The 19,139-nt window shown below is 38.1% G+C and overlaps 1 protein-coding gene across 5 annotated transcripts in view; it reads right to left on the reverse strand.

Annotated features, from left to right (window-relative positions):
• The window catches only part of USP6NL (USP6 N-terminal like), a 140,189-nt gene that overhangs the window by 82,284 nt on the left and 38,766 nt on the right, over positions 1 to 19,139 (reverse strand). For 4 of the 5 annotated variants that reach the window (XM_020892951.2, XM_070471969.1, XM_070471970.1 and 1 more), the window contains exon 3: positions 5,080 to 5,219. The exons of the other annotated variant lie outside the window; for it this stretch is intronic. In XM_020892951.2, the coding sequence (XP_020748610.2) occupies positions 5,080 to 5,128 (49 nt within the window). In that variant the 5' untranslated portion in view covers positions 5,129 to 5,219. The remainder of the gene's footprint in view (positions 1 to 5,079; positions 5,220 to 19,139) is intronic. 5 annotated transcript variants of the gene reach the window in all.

The raw sequence follows: 19,139 nt of genomic DNA on the forward strand, positions 1-19,139 counted from the left end.
AATATTTTGTTGTCCTTCTATACCAAAGTTCCTGCATGCTTCCTTCATGCTCACTCAGCTCAGTTATTCATTCACAACTTCATTCAACATGTCAGAGAAACTTGAAATCATCTTCTTGGTCAAAACTAGGTAACTTCTTAACAGTAGTTAAGCTTAAGGAATAGTCACCAAAAAAAAGACATATGGAGACCAGTACTACAAAGCCAGCAAGTATGATACTCAATATAATACAACAGCAGTTAAATTTTATTGCCATTTTTAATACCTCTTTATGATATAACCATAGCAACTATGGATGATGGTAAAGTCTACACATTTCTCAAAATATAGTACATTTAGCAAAGGAGATTAAAGTGGGTGTGAATAACATCCCACTTCAAATCAGACTTATGATTTTAAAAGCAAATTTTAAATTGACTTTCTGCCAACGTTAAATCGAAGTCACGGGGCTAAAAGTCTGACCAAAGTGAATTTAAAAGAAAAATGGAAAAGGATAAATTGAAGACAGTGAGTACAGACAGCTCCTTGGAGGAGATTTACTGCAAAAGGGAAGAGAGAAGTGGAACAGTTGCTGGCAAGAAGAGTAGAGTTCAAAAGAACTACTTTTTAAATTTGATAAGAGAAATAACGGCACATGGAGTAAAGATAGGAATGATGAATTGGAGAAGAAACTGAGGACAAGAGAAAGGACAGACAGCTTAGTGAGCAGGGTTTATGAGCAGATGAGGACAGAGAATTTAGCGCTTGAGCAGAGGCTACCCTACGTGGGAGCAGCAAGCTCACACGGGCAGGAACAGGCAGAATCCATGGGTTCAGCTGATGGAGAGGACTGACACGAGTTAGTCGCTAGTCCACCGAAGTAATTAGCTCCAAGTTTCTCAGTTACAAAGGAAGACAAGATAATCAGCTGAGAAGTGATATGTCAAAGAGAGGCTGAAGGTTTGAGAGAAACGTGGGGGAAAGGAGACAGTCACTGAGACGAATGAAGTAGTGTAATACAGTATGACTGACAGGGAGCATAAAATTCAGGACAAGTCGTCAGAGGTGGTGTATTCTCCAGCCCCATCGAGCTGCACTGGTTTAGGCAAAGTGGGTGTCAAGTTGGTCAGAGCCTGTCGGGAAGTCACAAGAGTCACCAAAGAGACTCCGAGGCCCTGGCCTCTTCCTCCCCTGTCCCTCTGCTCTCCACTGGATCCTCTTCCACCGGGAGAAGCACCAACCCCCGTGCACAGAGCAACACCGCCGCCTCAGGGCATCCTGTACCAGCAGGGCTCCCTGAGGTCTCTCTCCTGTCTTCGTGCCCTCTGTCATCAAGTTCTCCCACGAGTGATCATATCCTTTCCCAAAATGACGAATCCTGCATCCATGTCCCTCTGTCTACCCTGCACTACCGAGATGCTAAACTCTCCTGATGCTTTCTGGATGTCTACACTGGCTATCTACAGGCTAAATCCCAATGTAGCTAAAACAACCCTTGACAGTCTGGTCCTGTCTGTGGTTGTGGAATTCCAAACACAACTCCATAGTCAAAACACACTGTACTTCTTCCTCAGACACACTCAGCTCTTTAACAACCGCACACCTCTACAGGTATCTAAAGTCACCTCATTAACTTTATATAAACTACAGCCACTTAATCCCAATCAAGAAGAAGGTTACAACATACTGAAGTTGGTCCACGTATAATAGTGTAATAAAGGAAAATTCTCATAAGAAAAAGATTCGTGTGTGTGTGTGTGTGTACCTAAAGGTACTATATAGGCAGTATATACAGTACAATACACAAACTAGTTTCTCAGGGAGTTTCTTAAGATTATAAATAAATCTATAAACGCTTTAGGATGTTTATATTAAAGGCAATATTTACCGACCCAAATAACAACTTCTTACCTTAAAAATACATGATCATGGAAATTACACCATCAAAAACATAAAAATAAGGATATGGCTGATTTAATCATTTTCTGAATACAATAAAACAGCAACTTTAAGATCAATTTCCAGACCACTCAGTAATTCAACATCCAAAGTGAACATGTGTATTCCAAGCACCACAATTAAGACTTGTTACAGCTTAAAGAGTACAGCTTAAAGATCACAATGGAGTAATACAAAGTCTCATTTTGTCCTGAATTATTAGAGTTTAACATTTATGAAGCGCCAAGCATGTGTATCACCTAAGTAACACTATAGTGCAATAATATATGGACATATAATGCATTAAGTCCAAATCTACTTTGCTTTCTTAAACAAAGTACAACCTAAATCTTGATCAAACATTTTATAAACACAGACTGTTTCGAACTGATTTTGGAGAGAGATGACTGCTTCCAACTGGTTGGGGAGCGGAGCCCCTTTCTCACTCCTGATCCTGAACACCAGCTCCACCACTGACCAGCAACTTGATCTTAACCTCTGAGCCTCATTTCCAGTAAGAGAAGACTGGGACAGCCCCACACTGTGTACAGCTGTCTGCAGGATTTAACACAGTCTGTAAAGCAGGTAGTATTTGTACATGGGAAAAAACTGAGAGACAGACTATAAAATATTAATAGAGATCTTTCCTGAGTAAGGAAATTAGAGGATTTTTTTTTTTAATTCCCCTTGGATGTTCTGCACTGTCTAAGTTTTCTCCACCAGGATAATAATTCTGTAAAAATAAAAGGAAAAAATACAATGTTTTATTATAGAAAAAAGTACAGTATCTTACACAAATCTCAAATTTCACATAATTCTTCCTAATAGCACTCACTGTTTGAATACTGTGTGCAGATACATTACACAAGCACAGACACACTGTCCTTGTTCAGGGCTCACAGTAATCTCTGAGTGGGTCAACGAGGCATTTATATAAACTATGTCTAATATTAAGCAAAACAAGCTTTTAAATGTAAGAAAATGGAGGATCAGGAAGGTCACTTAGCTAAGGACATGACAGAATCAGGATTCAAACTCCAGCCTGATCTGTGTGCTCCACACACTACTTTACAAGAGGTTAATTATTAACTTGTCAACAAAGGCAAGAATCATTTTACTATTAAGGAACAGAAAGGAAATGCAAATACCTGAAGGTTCAGGGGATTTTTTTCCTATATAACTCTGCCCTAAAACACTCTATTCTCCTTGCTTTACTGTTGTTAGTAAGATTCTCTAAAAGAGGAACACTGACAGGATATCTGTTTTTTAAACATCCCTGGATTTAGCAAAGTTTGATACATAAAGTTTATGTATCAAGCCATCTCAGATAACTAAAATACAGCTGAGAACAAAGGTAAATAAGAAAAAACCAGCCCTGAACCAGGGGTGGGGAGGGGGGTGTTCAAATAGTAGTTAAAATTCACATACTTTACCCAGAGTCTCTCAAAACCTTCATTCAGAACAAATCTATCCTGTTTTTATTCAGAACTATTTTCAGACACAATTAAAACCAGGTTACTGGTTGCTTCATTCTCCAGTCAAAGAAGATTGAAGCAGGAAATTAGAAATAGGAAGAACTGTGAGAGGCAGAAACACTGATAAAATACAAAAGGTACGGCTGCCTAATAAGTCAAAACTAAAAGATGTATAAGAAAGCATTTAAAAACATTTAATCTAAATCTTTTTTGAGTATATTTAAGCAGCCCTGAGTATCTCATTAGGCCTTGTCTTCAGTTCCGTTAAATCGCTCAGTCATGTCCGACTCTTTGCCACCCCTTAGTCTGCAGCACACCAGGCTTCCCTGTCCGTCACCAACTCCCAGAGCCTACTCAAACTCAAGTCCATTGAATCAGTGATGCCATGCAACCATCTCATTCCTCTGTCGTCCCCTTCTCCTCCCACCTTCAAACTTTCTTTGCCTTACTAAGAAAAAATATCTAGTACACTCTATGGCATAAAATGGTGAAATGATATGCTACATAGTTTCATCCAGAATAACTTATAACTATGTGCTTTTTAAGCATCCAAAAATTTATATTATACAAAACTGCATTTGCTAACTGAACAATTATTACAAGCTTGTAAACTATTCAAGCAATACAGATGTATATACAGAAAAGTGAGATCTCTTTCCACATTCTCCCTTCCCAAAGCCACTTTCCAAAGTTAACCGTTCTTGATGTTCTTCTATAGAGTCCTTCTCTTCTGAATAGGCCAAAAAAGATGTAATCATACCACACACATATACACCTGCACACATGTGCAAGAACGCATGTGTAGAGGGCAGGTGGTAGAACTCTGCATAATCTATAGAGATTTTTTTCCTACTCACATATATTTCACGGATGTTTTCCAGATCTGTTCTCATAAATCAAGTGTATTATTTTTACTGGTGGGCTTTGCCGTACTCCACTGTGTGGATATACCATGATGCAAGAGTTTTTCTCTCACTGACATTCAGATACTTCCTAGTGGTCTGATATTATGAAAACTACATAAAGGAGATCTTTCTGCACATGAGCAGGCAAGGGACAGTATTTCTATAGAACAGTCAGAAATCTGTTCTGATGGACTGGATGAAATACAACCCTTAATGCTGATAAAGAATATATCACCCATCATAAACCTTATTCTCTTATGAACAATGTGTTAGAACCTCTTACATAACACCATTATGTTATTCATATTTTTAAATATCAGCCAATCTTAAGCACACATGACATTTCGTATCTACATTATCCAACAAAGTTTGCTAGTTGCCTATCCAAGATTCTCACATCTTCCTTACTAAGAACACCCCATATCTTTTCAGCAAGAATGCTTCAAGTAAAAAAAACAAAAAAACACTTGCTTCCCAGGTCCCCTTGCAGCTGCTGGTAGCACATGACACAATTCTAGCTGATGGTTTAAGCAAAGTTTCTGCTTTCTTTCTACAGGTGACACTCACTGTAGATTTCCCCCTTTTGCTTTCTTCTGACTGGTTCTTGGACCCAAGGACAGGGATGCAGCAGCCACCATGCAAATATAAGGACAAACACTGAGTGTGACTGAAGAGAAAAATTAAAATATCCGGGTTGCTCAAGGCATTTCTTGCCCAATGTACCTGCCACACTGCCCACACTGGACTGTTCCAGCCATTCCGTCTCCTTTTAAATTACTTACATTTAAATACAAGTCCATCAATAAACAGTTGTCTGATTTTCGGTAACATTCAAAATCCCTTCATGGGTTACTAGCCGTATGTACTTCTTCTGAAATTTATCTGCTATATCAGCTAAATGTCCATTTGGTTGTCTCTTGACCTGCAGACATGGAATTTTATAGAACACAATCATATGGGAACTGACTAATTTCTCAGTGTCCCAGTTTTATCAGGCATTAGTAATTAAGTTTTGGTTAAATAAAAGTATTGGTCTTTTGGTAATTTCCTGGAAAACAAGACATCTATTTACTATTCAAGCTACCAATCATATTCTTGGATATTTATCTCAGAGAAATGAAAACTTATATCCACCCAAAAAACTGTATATGATACGAATGTCCATAACAGCTTTACTTGTATTGATCGAAATCTTGAAAAAACTCCAAATATCCTTCAATGGGTAAATGGTTAAACTCTGGTATATTCACACTATGGGATAGTACTCAGCAATAAAACTAAACTAGCGATTCATGTATGAAACAGTTTGCATGGATACTGGGGGGTGAGGGGAGCCAATTCCTGAAAGTAACATTATATTATTCCACTTATATAATATTCCCAAAATGACAAAATTACAGAGATGAGAAACAAATTAGTGGTTGCAGGGGGTTAGGGAAGGGCAGGCAGGGTGAAAGGAGGAGGTGTTACTATAAAAGGGTAGCTTTGAAGGTGATAGAACAGTTCTGTATCTTACTGGTGATGGTTATACGGATCCTCTATGTGTGATAAAACTACATAAATTATACACTACCCCCCACACACACACACACAAGTGCATGTAAAATTGGTAAAATCTGAATATAGTCTGTGAGTTGCATCAATGTCAATATCTTGGTTTTGATATTCAACTATCATTCTGTAATGTGCTACCATTGGGGGAAGTTGGGGGAAGGATACATGGGACCTCTCAGTATCATGTTTTGCAACTTTCTGGGAATCTGTAGTAATTTCCATTTTAGTATATGTGCTGCCAAAGCAAGCACTGAACCTGTTTCAAAATTTGAAAAGTATTTGTTCCTATTTCTGAAAATCCCATCATCAATTTTCAGTGTTCTTCCAGCAGACTCTGGGTAACCATTTTCCTTCCTTTCAATTCCACTCCAAGCCCCACGTTTTCAGTCAAGGCTTCACATAACAGAATGCATGAGAAAGTCACCGCTTCTCCCACTCAATTCTGTGCACAGACAACTGGACACTGAGAATTCAGCCTATGGGACTCCAGGAGTATCCAAAACAACCATTCCAAAACTCTTTTCTTGATACTTTTTATTGTTCACTTTATAGAAAAATCAGTGTTTTCTGACAATTATTTAACATATAAAGGAATATTAAAATGTTCTAAAGTAGTAATTTAGATTAGCCTAAGTAAAATTTTCCATGTATAGCATCTACATTATGTTGGATGTTCTGGGTAACTATAGTGATGAAACCAGCAGATGTTCAGGTAATAGTCATTAAAAGCTCTCCATGAGTAAGTAGCATAATGACCTTTATTAATCACTGCATCTGGTGTCTGCCAAATGGGAGAGAAACAATACTCAAGCAGCCAATTTTTAAAGGGTAGCAAGTTATCTGAATCAAGACACTGCAGCACTTCTAAATTACATTTAAATTATACCAAGATAGCGGTTCAAACAAACATTTAATTCCAAGTAGCATTCTAAGCACAATAAGTCACTGTAAACCTAATTGTTCTCTAGAGAATGTTTATAACATCTACTGGGCAGTCTGTTTCAGTAATAAAATAATATAAAGTGAGAATTAAGTCCTCTCAGTAATTAGGTAACTGATTAAATATACCAATTACCTATTACCCACACATGCATTCATCACTTTGATGATAAGCTAGAGAGAAACAAATACCAGACAAGCTCACAAACCACTGCATTTCTCAGAATTGACTTTTCTCCAAAATGATGAATGAACTGTGGTCCTTGCCCTCAGGAAGCTCACAGAGCAGTGAGGGCACAGCACTCTGAAAAGTAACCGTAAATATCACGCCACAGGGTAACCAGCAGGCATATGTGCAGAGGGCAACTCTACAGAACTCCTTAGCAGAACCTGGCACCTCTGTCTTCCAGTTCCCAATTGCCCCCAGGCCACCTCCAAACACCAAACACTACAACACTGAATCAAAGTCTCAGAGGTGAGGTCTGAGTACCTCCGGTTACAATCCAAGACAATTTACATCTGAATTTTATTCACGTAACTTTTATTATTCACATTACTCAAATTTTATTCACATTTACTCAGGTTTCATAATATCCACTCTCTTCTCCACCAGCATAACTCAAGGCAACCTGCACAACACAGATGCAATATATTGCAATACAGTATATGCAGTCCAAAATGCAGCTATCCACAGAAAATCATGGACTTGCCACTGATGTTGTTATATATTAAGCAACTTTTAATAACAAATGGGAATTCTGTATGACCTTAGACCACAGGCACACACCATTCTATAGTAGAGGTTCAGAGGTTTTACACTTTTTCCCTCATATGGAGAAAATAACTTCTTCAAAGTGTAAAATACTTAATTATACCTAGGTATCATTATTATAGAAACATGAAAACCAAGTTTTGCTCACTAGAATAGATGGTACATTTTTCCTTTTGAATGACTTTTTTCCTTTGTTATATTCACGCGATAAGCATTTGTTTCCAGGTGGCTCAGTGGTAAAGAACCTGCCTGCCAATGCAAAAGACACAGGTTTGGTCTCTGGGCTGGGAAGATCTCCCAGAGAAGGAAATGGCAACCCACTGCAGCACTCTTGCCTGGAAATCCCAGTGACAAAGGAGCCTGGAGGGCTACAGTTCATGGAGTTGCAAAAGGGTCAGGTACAACTTGGTGACTAAACAACAACAATCATCAGGAAAAACACAGAAAGAAGCAACAAGAAGCAAACCAAAGAATATGGGAAATAACCTAAAGAAATGAGTAAATCAAGATAAAATCACCATGCTTTCAGAAGGCATAACCAAGAAGAACACCACACTTGTCACCAATTGGTGCTTCACCTGTCATGACCACGCTGCAGGGTGGTGACCACAGTGGTCAGATCCCTCCCCACTGAGACAAGTACAGCCAAGTAGCAGAGTATTAAGAAATGGAGCACATTCCTGGTACTGACATCACAGATGGTGAAAGGGGTTTGAATTCCCTTTACTTCAGAGATGACAAATAGCTGTGGTTTTGATATTAATAGAAATAAGGTCTGCATTTCAAAAACAGAAGATTCTTTTACTCAACAAGCATACCCTGAGCATTTACTAAATGCACAAATAATAATAACAATGCTACACATTCTAAAAGAGCTTACCTACCATTTGAAGAAATAAAACTAGCACCATTAAATATTTTTAATAACAAAGGCAGTGATTAACGGAAAAGTGGAACAAGGGGATAGAATTGGAAGGCAGTGAAAATGAGTCGGGAAGAGTAGGCTGGAACTCCCAAAATGCCTGACAAAGGAAACTGTGCTTCACCTTGAAAGCAGTGAGGATTCCCAGAGCAGTTTTCAAGCCAGTGACAGAAACATTACTCTAAATTGCAGTCAAATATAAAAATTCAAATACAAAAAATTATGCAAGCAGGTCAGTATATATAAATTTTTTTCTCAAAAGGGCAATAAAAGATACATTAAGGACAAAAAGATAATCACTACACAAGTTATGAAGCGTAGTAAATCTGAACACAATGTGTATTTGTTTATTTCACGAACACATACAACGTGCCTGGTGCTGTTCTAAGCACTTTAAAAATGTTGAGTCACGTAATCCACATTAACAACCTCAGGAGAACTTTTGTCCAAGTTTACATATGAGAAGACTGAGGCACAGGAAAATAAACTAACTTGCCCAAGGTCACATGACTATTAAGTAGCGAATACAGGCAATGAACCCAAGCAATCTGGCTATCCAACCTATCCGTGCATGAGGCGTGAGTGCTCAGTCACTCCAGCATTGTCTGACTCTTTGCGACCTCATGGACTGGATGGAACCTGCTAGGCTGGGATTCTCTAGGTAAGAATTCTAGAGTGGGTTGCCATGCCCTCCTCCGGGGATCTTCCTGACCCAGGGATCAACTCTTACAACTCTTACATCTCCTGCATTGGCAGGTGGGTTCTATACCATTAGCACCACCTGAGAAGCCCATACAATCTATCCGTGCAGGAGGCGTGAGTGCTCAGTCACTCCAGCATTGTCCGACTCTTTGCGACCTCATGGACTGGATGGAACCTGCTAGGCTGGGATTCTCTAGGTAAGAATACTAGCATGGGTTGCCATGCCCTCCTCCGGGGGATCTTCCTGACCCAGGGATCAACTCCGAGTCTCTTACATCTCCTGCATTGGCAGGTGGGTTCTTTACCATTAGCGCCACCTGGGAAGCCCATACAATCTATCCAGTGTGACCAAACATAACAAGCACTTAGGGTACAGCTAGGATGACTGAGAAACTGAATGTTTTATTTTACTTAATTTTAGTTATTTAAGCTTATATAATCCCGTATTAGTGGCTAGCGTAGCATGCTAGAAAGAGCTCAGACTCTGCTCTTTGTTTCACCAGAGCACTGCCTTAGCGACAAGCAAGAGAGGAAACCTGGCCAGACAGCCAGGCCACCGCATCCGATTTTAAAGTTTAAACAATTCAAAGAAAACCTGATTAACTGAGCTTCAAGCAGTAAGTGATTGTAAAATTCACTCTTTATTCTTGAAATTCTTCACCAAAGATAAGACAAAGATACACTGGGCCAATGAGCTAAATAAAATTGACCTATCTTTCTTTAAAATAACATTTAAAACAAAGTTATTAAGTTTACTGCAGCAATGTTTACAATAGCCAAAACAGGGAAGCAACCTAACTGTCCATGAACAGAGGAATCGATAAAGAAGACATGGTACATTTTTATATATATATATATATTACTCAGACATTAAAAATGAAATAATGCCATTTGCAGCAACAAATGGAGGAAGTCAGAGGAAAAATATCATATGACATCTCATATGTGAATCTAAAAAGAAATGATACAAATGAACTTACAAAACAGAAAGAGACTCACAGAATTAGAGAATGAACTTACATTTGCTGGGGGAGTGGGGGGGTAGCGATAGTTTGGGGTGGTCATGTACACACTGCTGTATTTAAAATGGATAACTAACAAGGACCTACTGTGTTGCACAGAGAACCCTGTTCAATGTTCTATGGCAGACTGGATGGGAAGGGAATTTGAGGGCGAATGGATCCATGTATATGTACAGCTGAATCCCTTTTGCTGTTCACCTGAAACTATCACAACATTGTTAATTAGCTATACCCCAATATAAAAAAAGTTTAAAAAAATAAAAGTAAAACAAGGTTATAAGATGTGTACACAGGAGTATATTTCCCTAAAACAAAGTTCTGATAAACTTTTATCAATTAACTTTGCCCACAAGATACACATACAACTGCAACTTCCAATACTACAAATCTAAAGAAGAAATTCACTGCTTAAAGTTTTCCAAGTACAAATGAACCAATACTAACAATAGTTACAATAATAACAAATATCACTATACTGAATCAGATCATTGTCCACAGAACCCTATACTGTCTCAGATATAAACTCCTATAAACCATCTAAGTGATCAGAAATGTAGCATCAACAGTAATAACAAAGATAAAAATATCAAAACAAACAAAAATATTAATGGCAGCTTACATACCTTACCATGTGCCAGCCACTGTGCTTCATATGGCTTATCTCAATCCTCACAACACTCCTGTGAAATACATATTATTATCCCTACTTTTCAGATAGAGAGTCTAATGTACTGGGAGGTTAAGTAACTTGCCAAAGGTCACACAGCTAATAAGTGAGTAGTAAATCCAAGACTGAGATCCAATCTGCCTGATTATAGCCCATGTTCTCAACTGGCCTCCCCTGGGCTGCTGTCATTCATGAGCAGTAAACCATGTGAAGTCTAAAAGCTCTCCATCATTAAGTCAATTACACAACCCAATGTACTGTGTATATGTGTTTGTGTGTGTTTAAAAGAGCAAATGTAGGCAGGCAGGCCTTATAAATTTGATATTTTAATGTAAGAGGCTATCACAGAAAACAAAAATGGCATTAAGAAGTAGAATAGGAATGACAGGTCTCTATGACATCTTAGGGGACAACTCATATAACAGATGGAAAACCACGTGACACAAAGACATTCACTGACTTGCACAAACTCACACAGTGGTACGACTAGATTATAGGTCTTCTGATGCCCAAATCATCAGTGTCCCTCCCATCATATTAAAATGGCCACATCTATGTTTTAACCTGGGATATATGTTACTCCTTACTAAGACTGACCAACCCTGCACTGAACAAAGTACAGTGTAATAGTGCTTGAAATGCATTTAAAAGATGCAACTTGCTTTTTAACTTTTCTAACCACATTGGATACTACACTAGTGAGGAACACTTTGACTACAAGTAATAAACTAAAAAGTCTAGGTAAGTCAAGGCTGACACAAATGCTCACTGGTCTCACTGGAGACCAGACTTTTATGTTTCTCTTCCACCATACTGCTTTTGTCCTCATGGTCACATAATGGCTGCTGTAACTCCAGGAATTACATTCCCATAACAGGTATAAAGAAAGACGTAACAAGGAAGCAGAGGTGACAACTGTCTCAAAAAGCAAAACTTTCCCAGAAGTCTCCAGCAGGCCTTTGCTTAAATCTCAGGAAACAGTTTATTTGCTGGTTTGTCTTTTAACTGAGCACAATCTCATTACAAACAAAATCAAGACCCTATTGTTAGTAAAGGTTTAAGGGAGACTAGGCAGACAGTGAACAGTGTTTGCCACAAGCAGCTGTTTCTCAGCTTCCCGTGAAATAATTATCATGGTATCTTCTTTCTTGGTTAAGAGCATGAAACTCTCCGTAAGTCACAGAGACCTTCAAAGAAATAAAGCACACTATATGCTATGACTTCAGTTTCTCAAAGTTAAAACAGTCAACATGTAGCAAAATACGGATATCGTTTAAAGATAAGCTGAAGAGAAAATAAGAGGGAAAAAGCAACAAATAAACATACATAAGCTGAAAACCATTACCTATCAAACCATTACAAAATATCTTAAGGGAAAATCACACATTTCTCTGTCCATTGTTACGTTATTAGCTATAATATTTCACTTAATATTTCTAATGATGAGTTTATGACAATCTCAACTATCTAAAACACAGCTAAAAATCAGAATGGAAACTAAAATGTTCAGTAAGCCAAAACATTATTTCAATTAACATTTACTGGTCGATTTAATAAACATAATCACAAGGTACAGTAGAATTTTAAAGATCTAGTAATAGAGGCAAAAGTAAAACGCTATGAGATTACAAAGAAAGAAATGATTAACTCTGACACGGAAAGACAAGAGGAGAAAAAAAATTCAGGGAGCACTTTCTGGTGAGGATGTTGTTTGCGCCTTGGAGGCTGATCTGATAAGGACTGTAAGCCACTGGAGAAGGGAAGGACTTCCCATCCTGATGGAGCAGCACACCTGGGCAACAGCAAGCATTCTGCTGCTGCTGGGACAGAGGATGCATGGGGAGAGCTAGTGATCATCACAGCTAGAAATACAGTTAAAGTCCCAACTTCAGGTTTTACGGCAGATTCACAAAATGAGCTCAGACAACAATGGGAGGATGGAATATGAGCTCAGTGACCAGACACACCTATCAGTCTTCTCACTTTCTCCCACTGTCACCTTAGGAATATTTCCAAACTTTTTCACAGGAGATAGAAGCTCATGTTTGGCACTGAGCTCTCTTCCACTATTTATTTTGCTTGAGATGCCTATTCTCTTTCCCCGCCCCCACGCTTTTATGCATCCTTTGCTCAGTTCAGTTGCTCAATTGTGTCCAATTCTTTGCAACCACATAGACTGCAGCAAGCCAGGCTTCCCTGTCCATCACCAACTCTCAGAGCTTGCTCAAACTCTTGTCCATTGAATCGGTGATGCCATCCAACCATCTCATTCTCTGTCGTCCCCTTCTCCTCCTGCCTTCAATTTTCCCAGCATCAGGGTCTTTTCCAATGAGTCAGTTCTTCACATCAGGAGGCCAAAGTACTGGAGCTTCAGCTTCAGCACCAGTCCTTCCAATGAATATTAAGGACTGATTTCCTTTAGGATTAACAACACCACCACAGTTCAAAAGCATCAATTCTTCAATGTTCAGGTTTCTTTATAGTACAACTCTCACATCCATACATGATGTGAGAAAAACCATAGCTCCTGGAAAAACCACATCTTTGACTACATGAACCTTTGTCAGCAAAGTAATGTCTCTGTTTTTTAATATGCTGTCTAGGTTTGTCATAGTTTTTCTTCCAAGGAGTAAGCATCTTTGAATTTCACGGCCGCAGTCACCATCTGCAGTGATTTTGGAGCTCAAGAAAATAAAGTTTCTGTTTCCATTGTTTCCACATTTATTTGCCATGAAATTGACAGGACCAGATGCCATGATCTTAGTTTTTTGAATGTTGAGTTTTAAGCCAACTTTCTCACTCTCCTCTTTCACTTTCATCAAGAGGCTCTTTAGTTCTTCTTTGCTTTCTGCCATAAAGGTGGTATCATCTGCATATCTGAGGTTATTGATATTTCTCCCAGCAATCTTGATTCCAGCTTGTGAGTTATCCAGCCAGGCATTTCCCATGATGTACTCTGCATATAAGTTAAATAAGCAAGGTGACAATATACAGCCTTGACGTACTCCCTCCAGATTTGGAACTAGTCTGTTGTTTCATGTCCGGTTCTAACTGTTGCTTCTTGACCTGGATACAGATTTCTCAGGAGGCAGGTAAGGGATCTGGTATTCCCATCTCTTGAAGAATATTCCACAGTTTGTTGTGATCCACACAGTCAAAGGCTTTGATGTAGTCAATAAAGCAGAAGTAGATGTTTTTCTGGAAATATCCTTTGCTACTTAGCTCAAATAAGAGTATCTGTCACTTTATCAAAGAGTTTAATCCCTTCACTCTCGTAATTACCAAACCAGGCCCAGTTCCCCCTGGGGTTCCCATGACATCTCATCTATTACAATACTCCTCATAATATTGTAATCACTGTCTTTCACCTCTTACCAACAGCACATGAATTCCTTGAGTTTACAAATCTGTAGCCTTTGACTGTGTGGATCACAATAAACTGGGGAAAATTCTGAAAGAGATGAGAATACCAGACCACCTGACCTGCCTCTTAAGAAACCTGTACGCAAGCAATAAATGCTGGAGAGGGTGTGGAGAAAAGGGAACCCTCTTACACTGTTGGTGGGAATGCAAATTAGTACAGCCACTATGGAAAACAGTGTGGAGATTTCTTAAAAAGCTGGAAATAGAACTGCCATATGACCCAGCAATCCCACTTCTGGGCATACACACCAAGGAAACCAGATCTGAAAGAGCCACATGCACCCCAATGTTCATCGCAGCACTGTTTATAATAGCCAGGTCATGGAAGCAACCCAGATGCCCATCAGCAGACGAATGGATGAGGAAGCTGTGGTACATATACACCATGGAATATTACTCAGCCATTAAAAAGAATTCATTTGAATCAGTTCTAATGAGATGGATGAAACTGGAGCCCATTATACAGAGCGAAGTAAGCCAGAAAGATAAAGACCATTACAGTATACTAACACATATATATGGACTTTAGTAAGATGGTAACGATAACCCTATATGCAAAACAGAAAAAGAGACTCAGATGTATGGAACAGACTTGTGGACTCTGGGAGAAGGCGAGGGTGGGATGATTCAGGAGAACAGCATTGAAACATGTATATTATCTAGGGTGAAACAGATCACCAGCTCAGGTTGGGTACATGAGACAAGTGCTCGGGCCTGGTGCACTGGGAAGACCCAGAGGGATCGGGTGGAGAGGGAGGTGGGAGGGGGGACTGGGATGGGGAATACATGTAAATCCATGGCTAATTCATATCAATGTATAACAAAAACTACTGTAATGATGTAAAGTAATTAGCCTCCAACTAATAAAAATTAAAAAAAAAAAAAAAAAAAGAAACCTGTACGCACGTCAGGAAGCAACAGTTAAAACTGGACATGGAACAACAGACTGGTTCTAAATAGGAAAAGGAGTACGTCAAGGCTGTATATTGTCACCCTGCTTATTTAACTTATATGCAGAGTACATCATGAGAAACGCTGGGCTGGAAGAAGCACAAGCTGGAATCAAGATTGCTGGGAGAAATATCAATAACCTCAGATATGCAGATGACACCACCCTTATGGCAGAAAGTGAAGAACTAAAGAGCCTCTTGATGAAAGTGAAAGAGGAGAGTGAAAAAGTTGGCTTAAAGCTCAACATTCAGAAAACTAAGATCAAGCATCTGGTCCCATCACTTCATGGCAGATAGATGGGGAAACAGGGGAAACAGTGGCTGACTTTATTTTTCTGGGCTCCAAAATCACTGCAGATGGTGACTGCAGCCATGAAATTCAAAGATGCTTACTCCTTGGAATGAAAGTTATAACCAACCTAGACAGCATATTAAAAAGCAGAGACATTACTTTGTCAACAAAGGTCCACCTAGTCAAGGCTATGGTTTTTCCAGTGGTCATGTATAGATGTGAGAGTTGGACTATAAAGAAAGCTGAGAGCTGAAAAATTGATGCTTTTGAACTGTGGTGTTGGAGAAGACTCTTGAGAGTCCCTTGGACTACAAGGAGATCCAACCAGTCCATCCTAAAGGAGATCAGTCCTGGGTGTTCATTGGAAGGACTGATGTTGAAGCTGAAACTCCAATACTTTGGCCACCTGATGTGAAGAGCTGACTCACTGGAAAAGACCTGGATGCTGGGAAAGATGAGGGCAGGAGGAGAAGGGGACGACAGAGGATGAGATGGTTGGATGGCATCACCGACTCAATGGACATGGGTTTGGGTGGACTCCGGGAGTTGGTGATAGACAGGAGGCCTTGGCATGCTGCAGTTCATGGGGTCGCAGAGAGTTGGACACTACTGAGTGACTGAACTGAACTGAATTGAACCCCTGCATCTAAGACACGATGAGTGTTAAATGCATGTTTATCAAATAAAAGAAGGAAGCTACTTTAGTAATCTCGAGGAGAGGTGCTAAGGCATGAAAGTGGGAATGAAACCGTTAAGACAGAAGCAAAAGCTCATATGTTTTACTAGCAGGAGATATTTTCAGGGCTTCACTCTCAATCTACAGATTTTAAGAGTAATTTTGATAAACATGGTCATCTGGTTTTGTTAACTACAAAAAAAACTTTTTTAATAACAAACTTGAATCATTAAGAAAAGATATATATTTAGCATACTTCTGTTTAGCCAGATAGATAAATATGTAATATTCTCAAAATATTTTTGTTCAAATAAACACAATGCCTTTAAAGGATAAACCAGGCTCCTTACTAACACACAGCTACAATGACATTTGTGCCTGATGTACATCTGAACAGGTTGCAGGTTTTACCTCCAGCCTATTCTATGACATGGTTCCTTCCCAATCTAGTCAAGTTTAGCCCTGGAGATGAAGGCTAACCAGGTCATTCGAGAGGAAAACTGTGATACTTTATTTTTCCACTTAGCATAGAATCATTTATCCCATTCCCTTCCCTGGTCCACAAGACTAAACTGCTTGAATCCTGCCCATGATGACCTCATGGGAAAACAAACAACTCACAATACTGCCCTGACTATACAAAAACCTGTCAACTAGGCTGTATGAACAAACATATTCTTCCACTCATTCCTTTACTCAATAAATAGCTGTCCCAGGTGTGGGCAGGGATCACATCTTATTTTGTATCCCCAGTGATTGATTAGCAAAGTGTATTCCAAATAGTGGACACCTGATAAAGGAGAATAAATGAATACATACACATACATATTTGACCCTCCTTCCCATAAAGCAAAGATACTTTCCTGAAGACCAGTTGTCCTTTGCCTAGTCTTCCAAGGCTATATTACAAAACATCTATTCCTATCCACTTCAACTGTCTTACAAATGTCAATCACTTTCAGCAGTTCCCCCAGCATCATTAGAACAGACTGTGGCTCCATGAAAGTTATCCTTCAGACAGTACTATCACCAGTTCTCTCCCTTTCTTACAGTGCTAACTGCTGCAAAATCCAAATCCCCGAAAGAATATTGGCATGAACTCTAAGCACCACACTTCACTAAAATTTTGGTAGTCTGGGATACTTGATTAGCTTTTCTACTAAGTGACAAAGCAGTGATTTGGCAAATATTCTGAAAAATTTGAGAGAAAGTATTCATGAATATTCTATAATTTCTCTCCTCCAAAGTAATTCTTAGCCATACCCTTGGATCTTACTTAAAACATGTTAAGTTTGTTTACTGGCTCATATCAAGGAAAACTAATTGATGAAAACTTCTCAAAGCATCTATCAATTATTTCATCCCCAATTTTGATACTTCCACTCACAGATTGATTTTCCCATTGTATTTACTAATATTAATGTGAACACAATGCTTTGAAATGTTGCAATCCCTGCAGCTATCCAAATTCATGCTACCTGTTAAAGAATTGAGTTTAAAACTCTCTTCCAAGGAGTCACTGTTTTATATTTGTCTGTAGGACTTTACCTTTCTCAAGCAGTTACCAATATTAAAAATTGGTAAAATACAACATTACTTTGCAAAAAGATAAAACTAACAGTAAACATATTAGCTAAATGATTAAAAACACCATTAGGACAAGTTTGATAAAAACAAGCTTCCAAGAAAAATGGCTATATATGTAAGCTGCTTCATGGAAAATTCTATCAGAAAATAAAGGTGAAAAAAATCTAAAAGCAAAAACCATTCTACTACTTTAGTATTTAGTATCTTTTAGTACTATGTTTCCTATATTCATATGGTATTTCCTGTCAATATTATAACATTATTTATAAGTATATGTGTGTGCACATTATGAAAGGCAAGAAGAGTATTATTATTCTTTCCCCACATATATCCCAAGTAACAATGATTGTGCCTGAAAATATATAAACTAGAAGAAACTAGTTAATAAAAAATTCTGTCTGTAAAGGTCAAACTGTATAAATCTGACATTTTCAAACAGATTGGGATTTAATTAATTTATATTCTCCTGAAATAGTAAAAGCAATAAGCTTTTTAAAAAAATGCCTAATTGTTAGAATTCTGCTATTCAGAGATAAAAAACAATCTTCTGTTTCAGAAGAAAGTGAAGGAGAAAACAGGAGGTAAATAACTGTGAAGCAGCCTAGATAAAACTTTCACATTTTCATAATGAAAATAGTTTCTTTGATTAGTGAGATATTTTTGTCCATTTAAATACTTCATTCTCATGAAATGAGAACATACAAGAAAATTTCTATAGTTGCTTTCAGCTGTAATATTCTGTATATTACTAATTAAATTATATGTTACAGTATTATTTAATATCACCCTAAATCATTTTACATAGGACTTGAAGGAATCTCATAAACTTAACTTTAAACACAGATCATATCAAGTTTTTAATCCAAAATATTCTATATTTTATATCATCTGAGGTATGCTTATGCTATTCTAATGATATAAAAACAGAATGATATATCCTTCATATGAAAAAGCTGGCATGTAAATTTGTCAACTGGCTGATTTTAAGCTCTAGATTAAATTAGTTAAATTGCCAGGATTACAAACTTTGCTGAAGGCCAATATATTTTAAATTAATTCCTAACTGTCACTTTAGAGATTAACTAAACTATTTCAAATGCTCAAAAATCAAAACACAGAAGTATTAATATTTCTTCAAAGATCTATCTGCATAGTTTATTTTAAGATCTGTAAGTCAGGCATGCAATTAAAAAAGATTTTGAAAATGTATTCCAGCATATCTTAAACTGTCACAGACTATAAATATTGGACTATTTTAACAGAATTAAGCATATATCATAAACAGAAAAAAGCAACTATTCACTGAAAAAGGCAATAAGATCTACCTTTCACTGGC

The sequence above is a fragment of the Odocoileus virginianus genome, chromosome 9, assembly GCF_023699985.2.
Source record: "Odocoileus virginianus isolate 20LAN1187 ecotype Illinois chromosome 9, Ovbor_1.2, whole genome shotgun sequence".
Taxonomy (NCBI): Eukaryota; Metazoa; Chordata; class Mammalia; order Artiodactyla; family Cervidae; genus Odocoileus; species Odocoileus virginianus.